Raw genomic sequence first — 21072 nt, 5'->3', positions numbered from 1 at the left:
CCAAGTCATGGGCACAGCATTTCAAATACAAGACACATTTCTGTCAGTGGTTACCTGGTCTCTATTCTTGAGCTTCTCTGGAAAGAGCCACCATGAATTGGACCCCACACGTGTGACTGAATGCTTCCTGAGAGAAGAGCACTGTTGAATCTAGCACCTCCAATCTCTCTGTCCCCAAGGCCTCCTTTCAGAATGGAATCTCCCTTGCATCCCCTTCAATAGGGAGCTGGCATGATTATCTGCAGGGAGCAGGGTCATGTAGCAATTAACTAATGGCTTCTGCAGCCAGCCGCCCAGGGTTCAAACCCCATCTCTCACTTACCAGCAGTGTGGCTTTGGGCAAGCTCTCCTCTCTGTTAAATGAGGGTAATAATAGTCCATCTCCCCTGGGGTCCTTATAAGGCTAAGGCAGTTGGTTTGCATAAAGCATTTATTTACAGCAGTACGTGCCACAAAGTAAGTGCTGTGTAAGTGGGAGCCATCTTTATTACCATCAGCAAAGCTTTCTTCATTGGCTGATTCGACAAATTTCTGGCAAACATTTTTTCTCTTTGGAAATCACTCAGGAGGCACTCTTCAAAGCCGTCTTGGCTGTTTTATCCCCAGCTTTCACCAGCTTTGTTGTGTGTTCCAAGCCTCCCCGTTGGTCCCACTTGGATCCTCTTACTGTCTCCAGTTAGCCAGAGAAGGGCTTCCTAGCTCCTGGAATCTTGTTTCTTTGGCCTTTGGGTACACGCTTTCCTGGGTTTCCAATAATATACTTCAAAAGTTTGAGATTTATACAAGTCCACTTTCATATTCTCTTATTCTAAAACAGAATAGATGGTAACATTTTCTCACAGTTCATCCCCATGAAACCTCACTTTTTCTCTTTTCTCTTCCTCCCAGCTTCTAGACTTCCTTTTGGGACAGGACTGGGCTGTTGTGGGCCCCAGGGCTGAGGAACTGGTGTTCTCAGTGATTCTCTCGGGTTCCCTGGAGAAGGCGGGGCCAGAGGAGAGCCAGGGAGGAGGAGACGTTACAAAGACAGATGCACTTTATTGGTAAGGCAACAGCATTATACAGGGCTGAGGCAGAGAGCCCGTCCGGCCAGAGCCACATCGGGATGGGGGTCTAATTCACATTGAGACACGGGCTGAGGTGTCCTTTCTCCTCCTCCTGATGGGTCAGTGGTGTGACAACTCAGGGAAGCAAGGCAGGGGTCTGGGATCTAGACCTGCTCTGTCTAACACCCAGGGTTTCCCCCAAGGGACGAGGTCAGCCCCCAGGGGAATGGGACGTGGGGTCTGAGCTCAAGCATGGTGTAGCGAAAAGAACACTGGACTGTAGGTCCGGAGTCCGGCCCAGTCCTGGTGCTGCTTCTGACTCATTACGCGAGCTTGGGGGAGTCACACCCTCCTCTCAGCATCAGTTTTCTTTAATGAGGGGGTTGAACTAGGTTGGCGATTTTCAAGCCTTTTCTTCCACTGACTAGCAGCTGGACCAGCGTGTTCTGCAGCCAGTCAAGTCACAAAGGACTCTCCCTCATTTGCAAAACAACTACAATTAATGTGTAGAATTTCACCATGGAAGTTCCCCTTCCCATAAATATCTCTTAATCAGTGGTGCTTAGTACCCGCTATGTTAGAATGTGGTACCAAATGGAGTCTGATTCTGAAGACGACTCCTGTGTAAGAGACATAAGCCTGAGTCTGAGGACGGTGCTATGCCACAGGGAACGCAGCTGTCAGTGTCTGTCCCCAGAAGAAACACTGGCCAGGCGGACACTGGCTGCAGGGGTAAGTCAGTTTGCTGCCACGTTTTCAGAGAACAGCAGGTGCAGGTGGAGGGGTGCCTACTGACATCAGCTCCTCCCTGCTGAGACAGCACATGCGGCCATGCTCCCCTGACTCGAGTCACGATCTGAAGGACCCTCTGTGACTCCTGGAAGAACCAGCTCTCCTCTGCTCCCACATGCCTGCAACTCACCCCTCCAAGGAGCCCCAGCTGGGTAAATGGGCCATGAGTCTCCACCTCCTGAGATGCTCTGGATACAGGGAGAATATGGAGTTTGAAGCTCTGTGCTCCCACCCTGCTCTGCCTCCCAGGCCCTTTCTGACGTCTCGCTGACTAGTCACCAGGCCAACCCACTCCCTCCACTCACTCCCAAGGTGCTGGGGCACTGGCTCCTGCTTCCCTGGGGGGACAGCAGTCTTGGAAGCAGACCAAGGTGAGCAGGGAGGGCGTGGCTTGGGCTGCTGGAGTCTGGAAATTCCTCTCCCCCATCCCACCCTACCCGATGGGAAAGATGAGGCCCCCGCTGGTAAGCAGAGCAACACTGCTTCTCCAGACAGTTGTGGGGGGTGGGGGGTGGGACAGGGGGCTGATCTCTGGGTCACCATCCACGGCCATCCCAGGGTGAGGCCTCTCCAGTGCCCACAGCCTCTGCACAAGGACACGGGCTCTGGAGCCTGCAGCTGGTCCCCTCTTAGGGGTTGGAGGTAAGGCACTGGCAGGGTGAGGAGGACGGTGCCTGGGATTCTCTGAAACCTGGGGGCCATTCAGTCCTGCTACATGGATGGTTGGAGGTCGGCCAACCCCTTTAATCCAGGCTGAGGAACCACAGGCTTGGTGACAGGTCAGGTGTGGCCTCCATCTGCTACTCTGCCGTGAAGCTCTGGGTTTTCCTGTCCCCCTACTGCCTGGGCCTTGACTTCTTCCCTCCTCAGCTTCTCAATGGCTGGGTTCTGGCCAGTGGCCCCAGCCATGGGGAGAAAGCCCATCTTACCATAGCTACTTCCTGGGAGAATGTTACCATGGTGATGGGATGAAGGTGGGCACCAAGTGCCTTTTGGCCAGCAGAGGTGGATGAGGGGGAGTTGTGACCTGAGTCACCTTAGTTTTGGTCACCCTTGGCAGTGACAGCCCTAGACAGGCCAGGGCAGGGAGGCAGAGCGAGAAGGCCCCATCGTGGCACACTGACCCGGGACAGAGCAGCACGGACCGGCAGCAGGGTCAGGTGGGGGTTGCGGGTCAGTATTCAATGTGGGTGGGGCGGAGGAAGGGCGAGCCCACCAGGTTCCAGACATGTGAGCCTGGAGCAGAGGGGAGGCACAGGTACCTCTGTCCCTGAGGAATGTGTATGTTTCTCCTGCCTGCCTGTTCCCTCAGCACCAGCCAGTGGCCACTTCTGGAGTGGTGGGGGCATCCCTGGACAAGGGCCCGCCTTCAGTCTCTGTTCTCTACTCCCACTTGAGTTTCTTTGTCAAATAAACAGCAACTCATCAGGACTGAGGTCTCAAGGGACGGGGGGCAGCCTGTGGCCTGCAGGTACGGGGGACCTGGTGTTAGGTCAGGCAGGAGAGAGGATGGGCCGGGCAGGGAGGGGAGTCTGGAGAGGAGGGGCTGAGCTCCAGAAGGGGTGGGAGGGTCTGCTGGGCAGCCGCTGGCCCCAGGCCTGGGCACGCAGCACCGAGAGGCAGCCCCACCCAGGCGTCACTGTGGGCTACCCTAGTCAGGAGATCTCGTTCCCGAACACCTCGAGCACAAGGGGCGTGAGCTTCATGCTGGACTCAGGCTGGAAGGAGAGGCAGCGGTACTGCTTGGAGTGCTCCTCGTTCAGGCTGCGCAGGTCGGCTAGCTTCTGGATCATCTTGGCATAGAGCAGGTGGCTGCCCGGGGGTGGGTGGCGGCAGCGGATGTAGGTCTGCAGCGTGTTGGATAGGCGGTCCTGGATGGCCTCGACCAGTGCAGCATCCTGCACCCCAGGACGGTCTGTGGGCAGAGAGGCGGGGGAAGGAGGCACAGGAGCTCGGAGCCAGGTCCCTTCCTGTCCAACTGTCCAATCTCCCCTGACCCCTTGGACCACACACACAGACACCCAGCATTAGCATCCTCCTAGGTCACCCCTGGACAACTGCTGACCCATGACACCACAGTCCTCCCCAACCCCTCAGCCACTTCCCATTGCATTTAGGAGCTAGTCTCAGTCCACACTTGGGCCACTCTGTTCCCCCTTGTCTCCCTCCATCTCTATGCACCATCTTTCATCAGGGTCCCAGTAAGCCATGCCCTCTGGCCTCCAGGCTTCACAATTGTGTTCCCTCTGCCCAGAACTCAGCTCTTTCACCCTTACTTGACTCTTACTGAGCCTTTGGGTAACAGCTTAAAGGACCTTCCTCAAGAAGACCACTCCTGATGCCCCTACCTCCATGCCCCAGACCACATCAGGGTCCTAGTGTCTGTTTCGCCCTCTGTAGCCTCACATGCTTCTTTATTTTTAAAACTCTCATCACACTAGGAGTTGGTTGTTAAATAGCATGTGTTTAATGTCTCCTTCTACACTTCTTGGGGGAGAAGTCTGTCCTGCTTGCTGCTCAGTCACTATGCCCAGCACAGGGCCTGGGACCTACCAGGAGCCCAATAAATCACTGCCGAGTGAATGAGTGAGTGAATGAGTGAGTAAATGCCCACTGGGCAGGGGGAGGGGTGCCCATGTGCTTTCGCTGGGCCCCCAGCTCAAGAAAGTATCCCTGGGTAAAGGCCACTGGTACCACCCTCTTTGAGACTCGTCAGCAATCTCACATCCCCAAGGACTGCAAGAACTTCCTCCTCAGCCTCTCTCCCTCTTCCCACCCCAAACAGACAGCAGAGCTTAAGGGTCACAGCACCCTGGCTCCAGAATCACTCAGCTAAATTGTCTAGCAGGCCAGATGTCAGGCCACAGAACCATGTCAGGCCCCAGGGTTTTGTGCCCTGTCCCCAGGGAATCTCAAATGTCAGGAGAGGTCAGTCCAGCTCACACAAGAGCAGAGCCTGAGTATCAGGATCGGGCCAGGCACGCTGGGAGGAGGGGCAATGCCGGTGGTGGCCACGCTTGTGGCCTGGGAAACCCCACTCATCTGCTTTCTCAGAATTCCACCCGGGAATCACCAACAGTCTCGTCAGGACAAGGCCAAGGGCAGTGAGGGAACCCTCAACATCCACACACCGCACGGGCGGTGCAGACCCGGCAAGGTGGGTGTTTCCCTGCTGGCCCTCTGGGGTTTCACCCTTCCTAGTCCCCGAGCTCCTCACTGCTAGGTACCTGGGGAGACAATGCAGATGGCCATGAGCAGGACGTGCTCCTCCTCGTGCAAGTTCAGCTTCTTCAGCCCCACCTGGAACTTGATGAGGGGCTCAATCAGCTCCAGGCTGTGTCCGGCTGTGGGAAGGAATGGCCAGCTGCTGAGGGCAGGACCGAGGAGCCACCCACCCCACCCCACCTCCAGCCCGACCCTCACCCGCCTGCCCGTCTGTCCCTGTTGCTGCTTGGCTCCCTCTGATGTGCCCTACGGGGCTGTGACCCCAGGAGGGGTGGAGCTGGGGCGGATAGGGGCAGAGAGCAGACGTACCCCTTGTCATGTCACTGACGTGGTACTTGTAATCTTGGCTGCCGCAGGTCCAGGTCATGTCGTCCATGGTGAAGGACTGGTTGGAGCGCAGCATGATGACCTCAATGGCACTTGACTTCAGCAGCACGATCTGGTCCTCGGGGGTGAGGTCTCTGTCAGAGAGGGAAGGGGCAGAGGTCAGGTGACTGGTCAAGACCGTCACGCCGTGCAAGTCAGTGCAGTGTTTTGACAGGGATGCACCTGCCAGGGGACCAGCATGTGTCCTGAGTCCTCCTCCTCCAAGGAGCTAGCAGCCTGGTTGGAAAGAACAAGAGTGTTTCTGGAGGGAGAACAACTTGACAATTCAGGACTGACCAAATGCCAACTGGAGTAGCTCGGCTCCTAAGACAGGGAAAACCCAGTGACTTGCCAGGGTCTCCCAGGTCTAAGAAGCCACGGCTCTTCTAGGGTCAGGAAGACAGAGCCTGAGGAAGCTTGCAGGGTCAAGGCATGAGTATGGTTGTCTGCAAAAGGCACGGCCAGGGTCATCCTCAACGGCTCCCCTGCTTTCTTTCCCTCTCCCTCCTCCTGTCCTCCAGTCCTTTCCGGTGGTGGAGCTCAGCCAGCTGTGTCTCCGGGACATCTCTGAACCCCATCTCCCCTCCCACCAGGCTGCTCTGGTTCAGAGCATCCATTTCAGGTGCCTCTCACTAGAACCCCGGAGTCAAGTCTCTCGGGTCTCTCTTTCACCTTTCTTACTGCTGCTGCAGGGAAGTGTCATTCCTGTGCTCGGAAATCCTCACTGACTATCCAACACCCCAGGCTCAAGCCCAGCCTCCATAACTTGGCCCCAGCCCATCCATCCGGCCGCCTCTCCATCGCAGACTCCACCCACCCTCCCTTGTAACGCTCTGCAGTCAGATGCTGTGTGTTCTCACGCCTGCCTGCCTTTGAACAGGGGACAGCTCCAACTTAGAGCACCCACTTTCTTCTGCCCCACTTCGTCTTTCTGGTCCTGAATCCAGTGAGGTCTCCCTGGGATCCCTCTGCCCTCAGATTCTCGTCCTAGAGTTGGAGCCAGTCCTTGACAACCTGCAGCACATTGCTTGTGCTCCTATCTGGCCCTGTCCCCTTCACCTCTGTCCTTTATATGCTTGTCTCTGGCCCTTAACTGTAAGCTGCTCAAGGGCCAGCACCACCCGTTAAGTACTTTAGTGTCGCCCTCACACTGATCATTGAGCCCCGAGCACGAGAAGAGGGCCACTAATTATGTGCTGATTAGTCAAGAGGCTAATGCCTAGTTCCACTATTCTGAGTCACGAGCTGGGCTTGTCTGAACAATGACAAGGGGAAAGCAGGGCCCACAGATCAAATTGCTCCTAGGTTTTCCTCCCTTTCTCCTTCTGACTGTATGCACATTTCCTCCTGGATATCCTGTCGATGGGCTATCATCCTCTCTGGCTATACTTTGGGGGTTTTTTTGTTTGTTTCCTTTAAAAAAAATTTTTTGGGGGTGGGAGGTTTATTTATTTATTTATTTATTTATTTATTTATTTATTTATTTATTTTAATGGAGGTACTGGGGACTGAACCTAGGACCTTGCGCGTGCTAAGCACTCACTCTCCCGCTGAGCTATACCCTCCCCCGTCTGTGGCTGCACTTTGGAATGTAAAGAGGTGGGAAATGGAGTTAACTGATGAGAGTCCTGTATCAACAGGTGATGGATGAGGAGGCGTGAAAAAGTTTGCACAATAAGGACGGCCACCAAAAGACCTGCACCGAAGGAAAAACACAAAGTGCTGGAGTCGGAGGGCCCCTCTTAGAGGTAATGTGGTGCATTTCCTTCCTCAGCATTCCTGACAGATGGCTCTCACACAGCCTCTGCAGGACTCCCCCAGTGCCAGGGAGCTCCCAGCCTCCGGATACAGCCATGAGGTGCTTGGCCCTTGGGTTATTCACCTCTTCTTCCATTGAGCTGTCACCCACACGATGACACACTCATCCAATCCTTGTAGTCTGTGCTCTCAAGGAACACAGAACCAGACTTCTCCATTAGCCACGGGACATCCCTTTAACCATTTCAAGAAAGCTACCATGTCTCCCTTGTGTCTTCTCTGGAATAAATAGCCCTGAGGTCATGGCATCTAGACCATCTTTGTCACCTTTCTCTGGCTGTTCAATCCATATTTAGAAAATAAAAATGAACACCACCTTCACTTGAGTTTTAATTCATTATCTAAGTAAGACATGTTCATTAGTAAATCTTTGGAAAATACAGCAAAAAATATAAAAGCAAATAAAAATGGCTCATAACCACAATGGGTATTTTGGTTACTTCCTCCCTCTTTGTTTTCTATGCAAATATCTGTTTTTTCAACACACACCAGGTCATAGTGATTCTGTGTCCCACTTCCTAGGTCAGCTCATCGGGGCTGCAGCATGTTATATCAATGTCCTGTAAGTTAATTAATCAGTCTCCCACCCACCTATTTTTGGGGTATTTTGGTTGCTTCTAAGTTTACTATTACAAGTAATTCTGTGAGGCATATCTTTGTATATAACCTTGTGCTCAATGGCCCACTCAAAATGATGTCCAGGAGTGAACCAACATCCCATAGGTACCCGGCCAGAGAGATTTCTGCAGGACCACTGCCTATTACGATGCAGACATACTACTTCTATGAAAGCAAACCCAGAATGACCTCAAACTACCACCCACAGCTTGGAAATACAGGGACTTTCTAAGTGCAGCTCTCAGCCAGCCAGAACTGGGAGTGGTGGTGGGTGGGGGTAGAGGTGGAGATAAAGGGGAAACCAGTAAGAGACCTCGTTCCTGCTGTGATGGGCACCAGCTTGGGCCCTGGGCCTCCTCCATGGACCTGGGCAATATTTACACTCTGGTCAGTTTCCACTCCTGCGGCCACTTCTGGGCGCTTGCGATGTGCCCTGGAAATGTGTTGCTGCCTTGCCTGCCGCACCCCTCCCCCATCAACACAGGGTCCAGCCCCTCCCTGCCTGCATTCCCAAAGTGCCTCTAAAAGGTCTCTCCCAGGGCCCTGCATCTTCACCACAGCTGTTCACACATCTATCCCTTCCATCAGACACGGAACCTCTGGAGGCCAGGGACTGTGTTCTAGGCATCTTTTATCCCTCATAGTTTATATAAGAAAGCTGATTGCTGGATTGATGAACACGCAAAGATAGAAGGAAGGACATAGGAGGAAGGGGCACTATGACCCCAGGTCTTTGACCAGGAAGGAGCCCCTGGGATGGAAACAGCAGTGAGGTTGAAGGCATGTAGCCCAGAGGGCTGGGCTCCAGCTGACTGGGCCTGGTCCCTCATGCACCTCTCTGGGCAGTGAAACCTGTGGTACTTGGTTCTCACATCCAACACTGCTCCTGGCCACTTAGTTGCTGCTCCCGACACCACTTCTCCCATGCACTTCTTTTGCAGGGCTGAGGGTGGGAGATGTGTAGGGTACAGACTGAGAGGCAGAGGGAGGGCAGGCGGGAGGCAGGAGCAGGGCCAGGGCCACACCACAGGGCAGTTCACACCCAGCGCAGCCCTCCTAGTCCCGCCCCACTTCGGCCTGGTGCCCACCCTGGAGTCTCATCCTGTACACTCCCCCCAGCTCACTCACACAGAAGTCTCATCCTGCCCTCCCCACACCCTCCACCCCTGCCTACGGGCCCCAAGATCAAAGCCACCAGGGACGCAGCCACTGTTCTTTCACTTCTTGGAAAAACAGAACCTCTAAGTGCAGAAACCGGCAGAACCAGGGAGCTGCTGGGCTGGCCCTGCCTGGGTCCTCTGGGAGCCCAGGCTCTGGCACAGGCACAGCGTCAGCTCCATCTGGTCACAGGGAGCATCCACTCCATTTTTACTGGAAAACATTCCACCTTGGGACTTCTCGAGTCACGCCAAAGAGAGAAGTCCTGATTAAATCGGGATCGATTTTGCCTCAGTAGCTGGGAGGCTCCGGGACCTGCTCATCTACAGCTCATTTTGGCCATGACTACAGGGCTAGACCAGGGGACTCTGGAGAATGAGGTTTGAAAGGGAAGGGATCGGGGAGACTTCAGCTCATCCTTGGGGAGAGGAATCAAAGACAGGTAGTGCTCACTGTGCCCGGGGATGGGGACCAAGAGAAAAGCTGGCACTCAGGTTGCTTAGCAGAGGGGGCTGCATTGGGGTAGTCTGGTTAAATGACTACCTTTCTTTTTAGGACAGTTTTCCCACATCTGCCATCCCAGCCACCACTTAGAAGCATCAAACCTTAGCCTCTAGACAAGGCTGTGGGTGTCCTCTGGTGCAACTTCTCACTAGGCAAGGAAGCATGGACCCTGTGTAGACGAGGACTGCTCCTCCTGGAATTATGGTGGGAGCTGCCTGCTCCAGTATATCCACCGGCACCTTGAAGTGTTTTTTCCCTCTAGCTGTTTATACACAACAAGACTTTGGAAAGCATGTAATCTGCAAACCATGAAGAGTGGAGGAGGGAGTTGGAACTTGTGCTAAGCGGAATGTGTCATCAGTTCCAAGGAAAGGCTCTGGAGGGTAAATCCCAGGCCCAGTGTGATGCTGCCCTCACTGGTAACACCTGTTCTGCCTGCTGGAGTGGCCTTTACTGCTTTTGCTGCAACCAAAATGTGCGATGCAGTAAAGAGTGCTTCAGTGCCGTTTGATGTTTTTCTCTTTTCTCTGCAATTTTCACATTAATTCCAGGAAAGAGCATTGGCAAACTCCTGAGATTTGAGTTGGTGCAAGGCATGAAATAACACAGAGCAGGTTGTCTCAGGATAGAAACAAACTGGGAAGTGCTAGCGTTAGCTCTGTGAATTACCATCATCTTGCTGGCAATGCAGCAATTTAGACAGTAGCTGTTGGCTTCCCAACACAGGAAAGATTCACAAAACAATAAATGGCACCTTGTATTAGTTTCCATCCAGAGCTGGCCAACATCTGGTCATTTTCCAGCTCCCAGTATTCTAGCTCTGACTCTGAGCATCAGTATGGAGGAAACCCCTTCTGCTGCAACTGCAACTATTGCTACTACTTGAAATGATGAGAATATTGCTTGATATTAATTTCTTTCCATTTCTCAATCACATTGTATATGTATTTTACGACAATGTGCCAAATGCACTTTTAGAAAAAATGAGGATATAAATATACATAAATATAGGTATAACTGCCTCCCAGCATATCTACTAAAAGTGTCAACGTTTAGGTATTTTTAAGAATATTTAACACTGCATGGCTATTTAAATGTAAGTATTATATATGCCATTATTACCAAAACAGTAAAACATTTGAATAAATGAATGAAGTTTGTATGAATGAATCCATAAGGGAAGTTCTCTACTCCAGTAGAACTCCTTATACTTATCTATGTTGGCAGAAAGATCTCAGTATGAGTAGGAAATTGCTTTGAGTGAAGGGTAAATTGGGTGAAGGATGCCCATGTTATGGGTGCCAGTGAGTCTGCCTCCTTCTAGAATTCCTAAATTACTGCACAAGTCTTCGTGCCCAACCCTCTCATCTCTCTTATCACTTCATCCTGGTTTCAGAATCGGGTGTGGAGGATTCATGTAGGAGGATTCATGACTCAGGGATAACAGGAGGGTGACAACCAAGCCCACTGGAGTGGACACAGCAGTGAGTTCTAGACCTGGGTCCAACACACTGGCTCCAACACTAGAAATCCTGGTGTTGGCCACTGAACCCCAATGGGCTTCTGTTCCATCTTCTAGGAAGAGTAAGGGATGGATAGCTCTCCGGTGCTGGCCTGCCAAGTAACACTGGACGGGCTGCCCTTCTTGTTTTTTGTTTTTTTAATTAAAAAAGATAATTTTTTTGTGGAGGGAGGTAATTAGATCTATTTATTTATTTATTTTTAGAGGAGGTGCTGGGAATTGAACCCAGGACCTCATGCATGGGCTGCCCTTCTTGAATACAGATTCCTGGACCTAGTCCAGAGATTCTGACTTGGGAGGTGAAGGGTGGGGTTTGAAGCTGTATTTGGGAAGCAAGGATTGGTGATCTCTGATCCGTCTTCCGGCTCAGTCTAGGATTCTGCCTCTTCCCCGGGGGTGCCCCAGAAGCTCCTTACCTGAACCCTGGGATCATCTTGGCAAAGCCAATGACCTTTTGGATGCTGTAACTGACCAGATCAGCCAAGTGGGGCAGCATGGAGAGCTGGGATAGGTCCAGGGTCATGGAAGGGTCATCGGAGTCATCTTCACTCAGATCCAGGTTGGAGAAGCTGGCTGGCTCCATCATCTCTGGGGAAGGATGAGGGAAGAGAAGGAATGACTTGAGCCAGGTTTGCTCCTGCTGGGTCCTGTGAGGACCCCCTGCACCCTGGCAGCAGGGCCAGCTGGGAATCCCACAGTGACCCCCTCCCTCCAAGGTCACTTCAACCTTCCTTGATGGTTCCCCGTGTCTTCCTCCAGCAGAGTAGGGCAGGAAAAGCAAAGCTTAGAGGCACACTGAGATACGAGACTTCTTCAAACTGTGATTTTACATGTTGTTCCTCATGATCTCAAATTAAAGATGAATTCGGAACCAATAAACTTGTGGAAAACAATGTTCAACCTCATTAATGATCAAAGAACTGCCAATCAAGTAGAACATCTGCTTTTCACCCACAAACTAGAAACAAGTACATTCAAATGTTGACACCAGTGTTTGTAAAGATGCAAAGAATTAGGCAATCATTGTGCAGTGCTGGGGTGCTAAGGGAGGCATACGTTTGTGCAAGCAATCTAGAAAGATATTTGACCATGAGGGTCAAAAACCTACAGTTATATACACTCTATGACCAGTGATCCCACTGCCATGAATTCAGCATAAGGAAAAATTCAGAATAAGTGCAAATATTTAACCACAAGCATACTGTTATCTTAATAAAAAGCTGGGGGGATATCTAGATATCCAGTGACAGGAAATTTGGACATGTTATTGGACATGATACCCCAGAATACTAAGAAGCCTTTAAAAATGATGTTCTAGGTATGTACTGAATGGCATGAAAATATGATACAACATACTATTAAGAGAAAAAAGCAAGTTACAGACTGCATATGGCACAATTCCATTTCTGAATGTATACATGTGTTTAAAAAAATTGGGGAAAAGATACATCAGAGTGTTGACAGTGATTATCTTTGGATGGTAGGATTAAAGATTATGTATTATATATAATTTTGTTTATATTGTCTGAATGTCTACAATGAATATGTATTACTTTTGTATAATAATTTAAAAAAATTAAACATAATTGGTTTGAATTTTTTTTTGGTGGGGGGGAGGGAGGTAATTAGGTTTATTCATTTATTTATTTTTTTTGGAGGAGGTACTGGGGATTGAACCCAGGACCTTGTGCATGCCAGGCATGCACTCTACCACTTGAGCTATACTCTCCCCCAAGCTGGTTTGAATTTTTAAATAAATATATGCTATACTGAACATACCATGGGGGGGGGTGTTGAGCACTCGAAATTAATTAACCCACGAGAGGGAATCAAAACTGCTAAATAATATAAAATTATTATTAAAAGTTGAAGTACAGACCAATGTATAACATGCAGATTGACCCTCATTGATACAAATGAGTATAGCATCAAGAAAAAAGAGGAGGACAGGAAGCAGAGTAAGTTAACCTGGGGAGGGGGGGTGGTTCCTGAAAGGGTAACTATGAGAGGGGCTCAGGGGATCCATTATCCGTGCAGAGGCCAGTGCCGGTGGGTGGACACAACTACCAGCTCCACTGCTATCTTGGTCTAATTGGCACAGGGACCCTTCCCATCCACTCTGGATCTGGACACAGATCCCTCAGTGAGTCTGGAAGTACCATATCTGAGGGTTCTAGTTCCCTAGAGAGAAGGGGGCTTTTCCATCCTTATTCTACAGGTTTCAAGCAGAGGGCACCAGGTTAGGTGAGAGGTAGAGGGATGAAGGCAAGGTCAGGGGGATGATGAGGCAGGAGGATGAAGAGAAAGATAGAAAAGAACCATAAGAAGAAAGCAAGGATTGGGGGGAGGGTACAGCTCAATTGGTAGAGCTCATGCTTAGCATGCACAAGGTTCTGGGTTCAATCCGCAGTACCTCCATCAGGTAAGTAAACAAAACTAATTACCTCCCTCAAAAAAAAAAAAAAGAAGAAGAAGAAGAAGAAGGAAGCAAGGATGAACTGGAAGACACAGGCCCTCTGGGGCCATAGTGTCCCCATCCCCCGGGCTTGAGGGTAAGGTGGGCTGTAGTGGGACCCTCATCTTCTCCTTCTATGCCAAAATTCACCTTCCAAAGACTCAGGCCCTGGTGACTGTAGCTAACAACGCTATATTTGAAAATTGCTAAGAGAGTAGATCTTAAAGACTATCACAGGGGACAAAAATCTTTGTAAACCTGTGAGGTTAACTAAACTTATTGAGGCAATCCTTTTTCAAAAATATACATATATCAAATCATATTGTGTACTTTAAACTTATACAATGTTATATGTCAATTATATCTCAATACAACTGGAAAGGAAAAAACCAACCAAACAAACAAAAAACCCCAAGGGCCCAGGCTCAAAATACCATTTCAAGGAACCAGGGAGTGAGCTGGGAGGGAGCCGGGGGCGGAAGCCTGGCTCACAGGGAGGAACAGAGGCTTGGCGGGCTGACCCTGCTCGCCTGAGTCCAGCCTGGCCCCTTCCTCAGCGTCCTCAGCATGGGCCCGTGGGCGAGTGACGCCTCTTCTCTAAAAACGGGGTTGTTCTGCAGGGAAGTACTCTCCTTCCATCTGCAGCCAAGGACAGGTGGGCTGCAGAAGCTCTGGGCTCTTGGGGAGGAGGCGTGTAGTCCTGCTTACCTGGAGAGGAAGTGTAGTGATCTGAGCAGGAGGAGGACGAGTTTCCAAAGAAGCTGGGCATGTGTATGGAGGAAAACCTCAAAGGATGGTTCCCTGCACCCTCATCCATACGAACTGGAGGCTGCAAGAGAAAGGTGGAGTATCAGAATCTCAAATTTGGAGGGCATCTTCCTACCCTGGCCTGATCTCTGGCTGGAGTGGTTTCAAGGATGGTCTGTGGGAGGGGGAGCCCTCTCCTGTGCCAGAGGGGCAGAGCAGCCTCCATCCCTTCCTGGGTTCTGTGCCCAGATCCCCCTCACCCTCCGTCCCACTCCCCAGCCCAGGCTCTGCTGGTGGTTCTCCACGAGGTGGGCTCATGCCTCAGGCCAGCGGGTGGCGTACCCGGAACTGGATGAAGTCGGCGTAGGTGGGGTCGTAGGTCTTGTGGTGGGCGTCCAGCAGGATGGTGATAATGCGCTGCTGCTCCTCGGACAGCTTGGGCCGCAGGCTGTCCCTCAAGGCCTCCTCCTCCTTCCGCTTGAGGATCATCTCCCGCTTCCGCTGCACCTCCTCATCCGTCAGGATGACTGTAGGGCGGGAGCGAGTGGTCAGGAGGGCTGGGCCTGCAGCTCCTCCAAGAAACCTTCCTCCAGGTGTAAAGGCACAGGATGGGAGGGGCTGTGCCCTCACACCCAGAGCTCACGCGGCGTCCCGCCAGAGGGACTCCGAGCCCACATCATACGCATGTTCTATGCTGAGAAGGCAGGTGTGTGAGAGAGAGGAAATGGGATTTGAGAGGTGGGATGGTTGGGCATTATTGCGGGAGGCTAGGATCTCAAGAACAAAGTGTCTGACTCTGGGCAAACTGAACTCTCCTGGCTTTTGTTTGCTTGTTTCTAAAAATGAAAATTTTGGGCCATCTGATCTCTTCTAAGTCCCTTTTTCGTTCCTTCCTCCATAAAGTGTGTGTATATGGGGATCCTACCTCAAAGGACCGAGAGTTCTGAGACCTGAATGCTGGCCTAGCACAGAGCAGATGCTCACTAAACTTTCGATCTCGTCCCTCCTCCCTGCTCCCCAGGTTCCCTGGTCCTGAGGGAGACACTGGGTGGAGGAAGAGTCACTGTCTGCACAGTCACAGTGCTGGAAGCTGGGGGCTGCTGAGAAGACCCCACTACACGGCCATTCCCACATCCAAGTTTCCAGGTCCGTGATCTACTTTGACCAATGTAGGAAGACTACCTCATTGGTTCCCTGCAAAACAACCCATCCCTCCGCTGTTCAGTCTTGAAATTTCTGCTCAAGGAAGTTTCCAAGTCCTCTGGAAGTCCCGGAGGATAACAGCTCACAGCCTTAATCTGGGGAGCTCTCTCCAGCGGTCACCCAGGGGGTCTGACCACGGGAGCCCCAGCCTCCTGCAGGCTGCGCAGGGGCTTCGGGCCTTGCTGTCCTGGGGCAGCTGCTGGGAGGGTGGGGCTGGGAGCAGGGGTGCCCGGCACACAGCCTGCCCGGCCAGGGCTTGCAGAGCGCTGACGGCAGGAGTGGGCACAGGGGCTGGCGGCCTGTAGCTGCTTGCTCTGTGCTGGTGTTGCCAGGGCATCTGCCCACAGAACTGAGTTTCACAAGAGCAGGGAAAGGAACCACAACCTCAGAGTGGGTGGGTTCCAGGCTTTGAGAAAGGCCCACTGGCCCAGGTTCCTCTGGTGGGGGGAGGACAAGGGAAGTTGGCAGGGGGAGAGCCTGCGGGGGGGTGGGAGTGGGCACAGCAGGAAAAGGAAGCCAGCGGCAAAAGATGGCGCCTTCCCTCCACAGCTGATGTAAACCATACCTGGAGGAAGACGGGGAGGAGGCCACGCCCAGGTTACTGACTCATCTGCCCAAAGAGCTGCCAGCCCTCCTTCCACAGAGGGCGTCTGCTCAGACCCCAAGAGGTCAAGCTGGATGGGAGAGGAAGGAGCAGGGGGCATCCCATCCAAGGGAGGGTGCAAGGCCCTAGCCTGGGGAAGCCAAGATTCTGTGTCTGCTCTTACCTGCACACCTGAGGGGCGGGCAGAGGAGGCAATGAGACGAGGGGGGGGGCGGTGGGGCTGGCCAGGGGGCTGGTCCTGTGTGCCCACAGGCGTGTCTGCAGCCTGACGGGGCTCTGATAACCCTCTGTGATTCTGTGATGTCACTCTCCTGCTCAGAAACTTTCTCTGGGCCCTTCCTGCTAACCATGTCCAAACTAAAATCCAGATTCTCCACGATTTTACTTCCTAACTTTCCAACCTTATTTCTAAGGGCCTCTGGACACGTTGGGACTGCTGACCTGAGAACATGACCTGCTCACTCTTGCCACCGCGTTTCCCCTTGTGCCCGATGCTTGTCCAGCTGGGCCTTCTCTCCCCAGTAGTCATGCACGTTCTATCTGCCCCAGCGCCAGCTCAGCCCTCTTTTACCACGAAGACTTTCTTATTGCCCTGATCTGCAGTGAGCTCTCATTTGTTACTTCTGCAGTATGTCCAGTTTTTCCCACACACATTGGCACCCAATCACATTTATGGTTAGTACAGGTTCTAATAAAAGCCTGCATAGAAAGAGCCTTCATGGAAACTGCAGGCTCCCTAAGGGCAGGGGCCACATCGTATAATGCCTGTGTCTCTCCCACCAAGGCTGGCACAGTGGGGCTTCCTGGCCACCATGGTCCTCGCTCAATAGTCTGGTAGATTGGACGCCCAACACGTCAACACCGACTGAACCTACTATGTGCTGGTCATCGTCCTGGCTCAGGAAACGATGGTGGGATGTGCAATGCCACACGTACCCTCCAATGTTGGCATAGCACAGGCCAGTCCACCGGATCACTGAGTGAAGCTTACATTTTTAATTTAAATGATTGTGATTGAAGTTTTTTCAAGAGAGAACACCTTGTAACGGAACACCTGTGACATCATGTAACCTTTTCTTGATGATTCAGAGACATCCCATTCTGAATAATTATAGGACTTTGCAGGAACAAGGTTATGAACTCAGAACTGCACAGGGCTGTTCCCTGCACTGTGTGACTCAGCCTGCTGTGGTTTTGAGCTCTTGTGCTACTTTTCATACCCGTCTGCTGTGCTCTGTTAACCTAAGTACTTATCTCTTCTTGGTGTGTGTCTTCCCCCTTCAGAGTTCTAATCTGTTGGGAGCTAGAAATCCTGGTGATCAAGTTTTATGTAACAAAAAATACTGGTTTTTTTAGAAATATTTTTTGAAGAGTGATTTATTTAGTTGTTTTTTTGGGGGGGAGGTAATTAAGTTTATTTCTTTATTTTCAGAGGAGGTACTGGGGATTGAACCCCGGACCTCGTGCATGCTAAGCGTGCACTCTACCACTTGAGCTGTATCCTCCCCCTCAAAAAATACTGTTAATAAAAATAGAGTTTTTATGAAAAAGGGAAAAAATAGAGTTTTTAATGTACTGGGCACTATTTTAAGTGTTTTTTTTTTAAATTTGTATTTTTTTTATTGAAGTACAGTCAGTTTCCAATGTTGTGTCAATTTCTGCTGTAGAGCAAAATGTTTCAGTTGTACATATACAGACATATATTCATTTTCATACTCTAAGTGCTTCTTATATATTAACTCACATTATTTAGTCCTTGTAATAACCCCTAAAGCAGATGCTACTATCTTCATTTTGCAGAAAAGGGAACCGAGGCCCAGAGAGGCTATACACCTTGCTCAAAGCCACACAGCTAACAAATTGTGGGCCTGGGAAGTTTGCTTTTTAGTGTCCACTACCCCACACTGCCCATGACTGTAATCAGCTATGAATGCTCAGTAGGACCCTGGTCCTCAGCCGTGGAGTTTGGACACACAAGGTGTTCCAATCCACCCAAAAAGTGTGGAAAGTTAAAGTAGCAAAACTTGTATGTAATAAAGTTCAGAGATTTGAGGTTAACCTTATGACATTGCTCCTCTCCATCACATCTGTCAGTAGCAACCACCATCTTGTGTGCGGTACTAGAGGAAGAAACGCTGAAATCTGCTGGTTTCAAATGGAGGCTGCCAATCCACGGTCCTCCCTCCAGGCAACACTGTTTGGGGACTAAGTAAGTCATAAGTCTCTCACATATGCAGATGTCATTGTGATTTATGAAATAAGTCATTTGTTTAAAGGGGTTATTAACTTCACAAAAGATTTAAAAATCATTTTCTCAATGAATTGCTACTTAAAAATACCATAACTATCATGTAGTAGTTTTGAAGTTAAAAGCCACTGAAGTTAGAAGCCCACTGATGGGCTCTCCAATGACTAAAGGCCATGAGCTGTGGACACGGACTTTGTGAAATCCGTGTGGTGGCTTAGGAACTTCTCAATGCCTTGCCGAGTGTGTAAATGGCTTTGCTCAAGTGAATCCCGTGCAAGATGGTCCCTGTTCCATGAAGCCTAGAGTTAGGGAGTCAAGATCTGAAAGCATGAACAACTTAAAAACATTTCAGGTTGCCACTGGTGGCCAAAAGACAACCTCGGGGAAGCAGACATAAAATTTTTCTAAATGAATGACAGATAATACCAGGTTTGGGAGAGCTTCCTGATCCATAAATCAGTGGGAGATGTAGAGATACAGAGAAACATCACAGGGAGCTAAGATTCATTCAACATGTATTTACTGAGCACCTACTACGTGCCAGGGGCTGTGTTCATGCTGGGCAGAAAAGATGTACGTGTATACAGACATTGCACAAGTACACATGAAAGGTGGTTCTGGGCAGACCAGGTCTACAAGAGGCCAGAACTCAACTATGAAATTTCTTGGGCTCCAAGGGCATCGACCCGGACTTGAAGAGAAAGAGAGTTTTCAGTGGGAACAAACTCTCTTCAGCCCATCCCTTAGGGCCCCAGGCAGTGCCTGGAAATGCACAGTGGAGGAGCTCTGGCCCCCTGGCGGTGCCTGAGGGCGGTGCTGGGGTGGAGCCCACAGGTCTGGCCTCTGGAAGCACACAGACCTAGGTTATTAGCTTGGAGGCATGATATTTTAATTCCTCTGACTTTGCTTATTTAATCACAAAAAAATAAAAATAGAAGTATTTACATATTTAGGGATAGTTGTCAGACTTTAACTAAAGAAAGCCCTAGTGCCTGACACTCGTACAGTCAGTGGTCAGCAAACCCTGGTTCCCACTCTCATCCCCTCCCCCTTCCCCTCTTCCTAGGCCTTCTCTAGGGAAGGGCCACCTCCCTGCCTTGACAGAAAGGAGCCTGGGTTTGCAGCTCCCTTCGAAGGGAGCCCTGGGGTGTCCTGTGGTTTTACTAATGTTGACAGTTGTCTCCAGGAGGCTAGGCAAGCCCAGGTGGTAAATAAGCAGCTCTCCTAGAGATCTGAGCTGGGGAGCTCCAGGCCCAGACATACAGACAGGCCTCCCAGAGCTGGGCTAACCTGAGGCAGGGAACTGTAGTTCTTCCTGGAGGACCTTCCCTTTGGGGCAGTGGAAAGAGTGAGCCTAGTGCTGGTCCAACTTTCGGTTTAACTGGAGCTCTGGGGCCCTGACCCCAAGCGCTCAGCTCTGCCAGTCCATTCCTAACTCAGCACAGCTCTCTGCACTAGTGTGGCCAGAGTGCTGAGCACAGGGCTACCCGGGGCAGAGAGCAGGATGGGGGCTCGGGACTCCATCAGAGGGACTGAGGCTTGGGTTGGGGTGGCTGAGGCACAAAGCTGTGGGGGCCGGGGCTGGGCCTCCACTTCCGGATGGCTGACCTCCCACCATGTGGTGCTCCTGGGGCAGGGGCACCCTGAGACCCTCAAGACCTGGCTCATCACGGGGGATGCTGTGCTCCCTCTGGGGACCAGGAGGGATGTAGGAGGGACAAGGAGTTGGAGTCTAGTCCCAACTTGCCTTCTGACCCCAATCGTGGCATGTTTGCCTTTCTGGGTCTCAGATGATTGCTAAGTGTTCTTTCTGTCCTGAGTTGATGGAACATCTCCTTTTTCCTGGGACATAGGAGAAGCACCTTGGGCACATCAGGGAGGCTGGCCCCAACTGGAACGCCTGTGGCAGAGCCTTACTGAATCCTAGCGGTGTAACTCCGGGCCGTTCTTGGTTGGCTGGAGCCTTAGAACCATGACTCCCTGCCCTGTGGAGGCTGCGTGCTCAGCAGGGGCAGGGGCTATGCATGCAGCATCCTAATTATGTTCCGCTTAGCACCTCGCGGAGGGCAAGCTGCACTAAGCCAACATGTGAGAAGCTCCATGAGGCACCCAGGTCTTGAGCCTCCACTGCTCCAGGATAAACAAGAGCCGGGCGGGGCAGGGGACAGGACTGGGAGTGATGGCATGCCCAGGCCTGCACCTTCCTGTGGGGGCGAGGAGGCACGATGGCCTGGAAACTTCTTCCAGAGCTGCCAGTGTTGGCTGGGGAGCCAGGATCAGGAATGAAGAGCTGTGGCCCACCAGAAAGGAGCCTGTCAAGGCCGGAGGAGGCCTCCCTGGGGCCTCCACTCTGCCTCTGTTTCCCAAAAACACAGAATGTTTTTTTCTATCAAGGAAGAAATTTCCCATCCCCTCAGCCCTGTCGCGTGGCTTTTTCTTTGTAACAGACATATCTTTCCTGTATTGGGCCTCTTTCCATGCCCCCGGAGAACTGGCCCCATAGCCAGGAGGTGACTGCTTCTGAATATCCCCACTGGCCTCCCCAGGCCCACAGCTTAGCAGGGCACAGGCCTGGTCCCAGGGCCAAGAGGGGGTCAGAGTACAGACCACAGACAGGGACGAGCAAGAGGCAGGGCAGGGGCAGAGTGTGCAGAGGGCACCCATGCCCAGGCGGGCCCTGTGCCTTTGCCTCTAGCCCAGGGAGGGCGTGGCCAGCCCCTCCCAAGATCTGCTGAATTCAATGGCTACTCTGGTTACCAAGTAACT

At 51.5% G+C, this 21072-nt stretch overlaps 1 protein-coding gene across 2 annotated transcripts in view; it reads right to left on the bottom strand.

Annotated features, from left to right (window-relative positions):
- Positions 1 to 706: 706 nt before the first annotated feature.
- Positions 707 to 21072, bottom strand: part of VDR (vitamin D receptor) — a 55353-nt gene continuing 34987 nt past the window's right edge. For both annotated transcript variants that reach the window (XM_072972922.1, XM_072972921.1), the window contains exons 4-9: positions 14594 to 14778; positions 14213 to 14333; positions 11466 to 11637; positions 5373 to 5524; positions 5066 to 5182; positions 707 to 3753 (exon numbers count right to left, since the gene is read on the bottom strand). In XM_072972922.1, the coding sequence (XP_072829023.1) occupies positions 3494 to 3753; positions 5066 to 5182; positions 5373 to 5524; positions 11466 to 11637; positions 14213 to 14333; positions 14594 to 14778 (1007 nt within the window). In that variant the 3' untranslated portion in view covers positions 707 to 3493. The remainder of the gene's footprint in view (positions 3754 to 5065; positions 5183 to 5372; positions 5525 to 11465; positions 11638 to 14212; positions 14334 to 14593; positions 14779 to 21072) is intronic.

Source organism: Vicugna pacos, chromosome 12 (genome assembly GCF_048564905.1).
Source record: "Vicugna pacos chromosome 12, VicPac4, whole genome shotgun sequence".
NCBI lineage: Eukaryota > Metazoa > Chordata > Mammalia > Artiodactyla > Camelidae > Vicugna > Vicugna pacos.
This window is presented reverse-complemented; position numbering and strand designations above follow the sequence as displayed.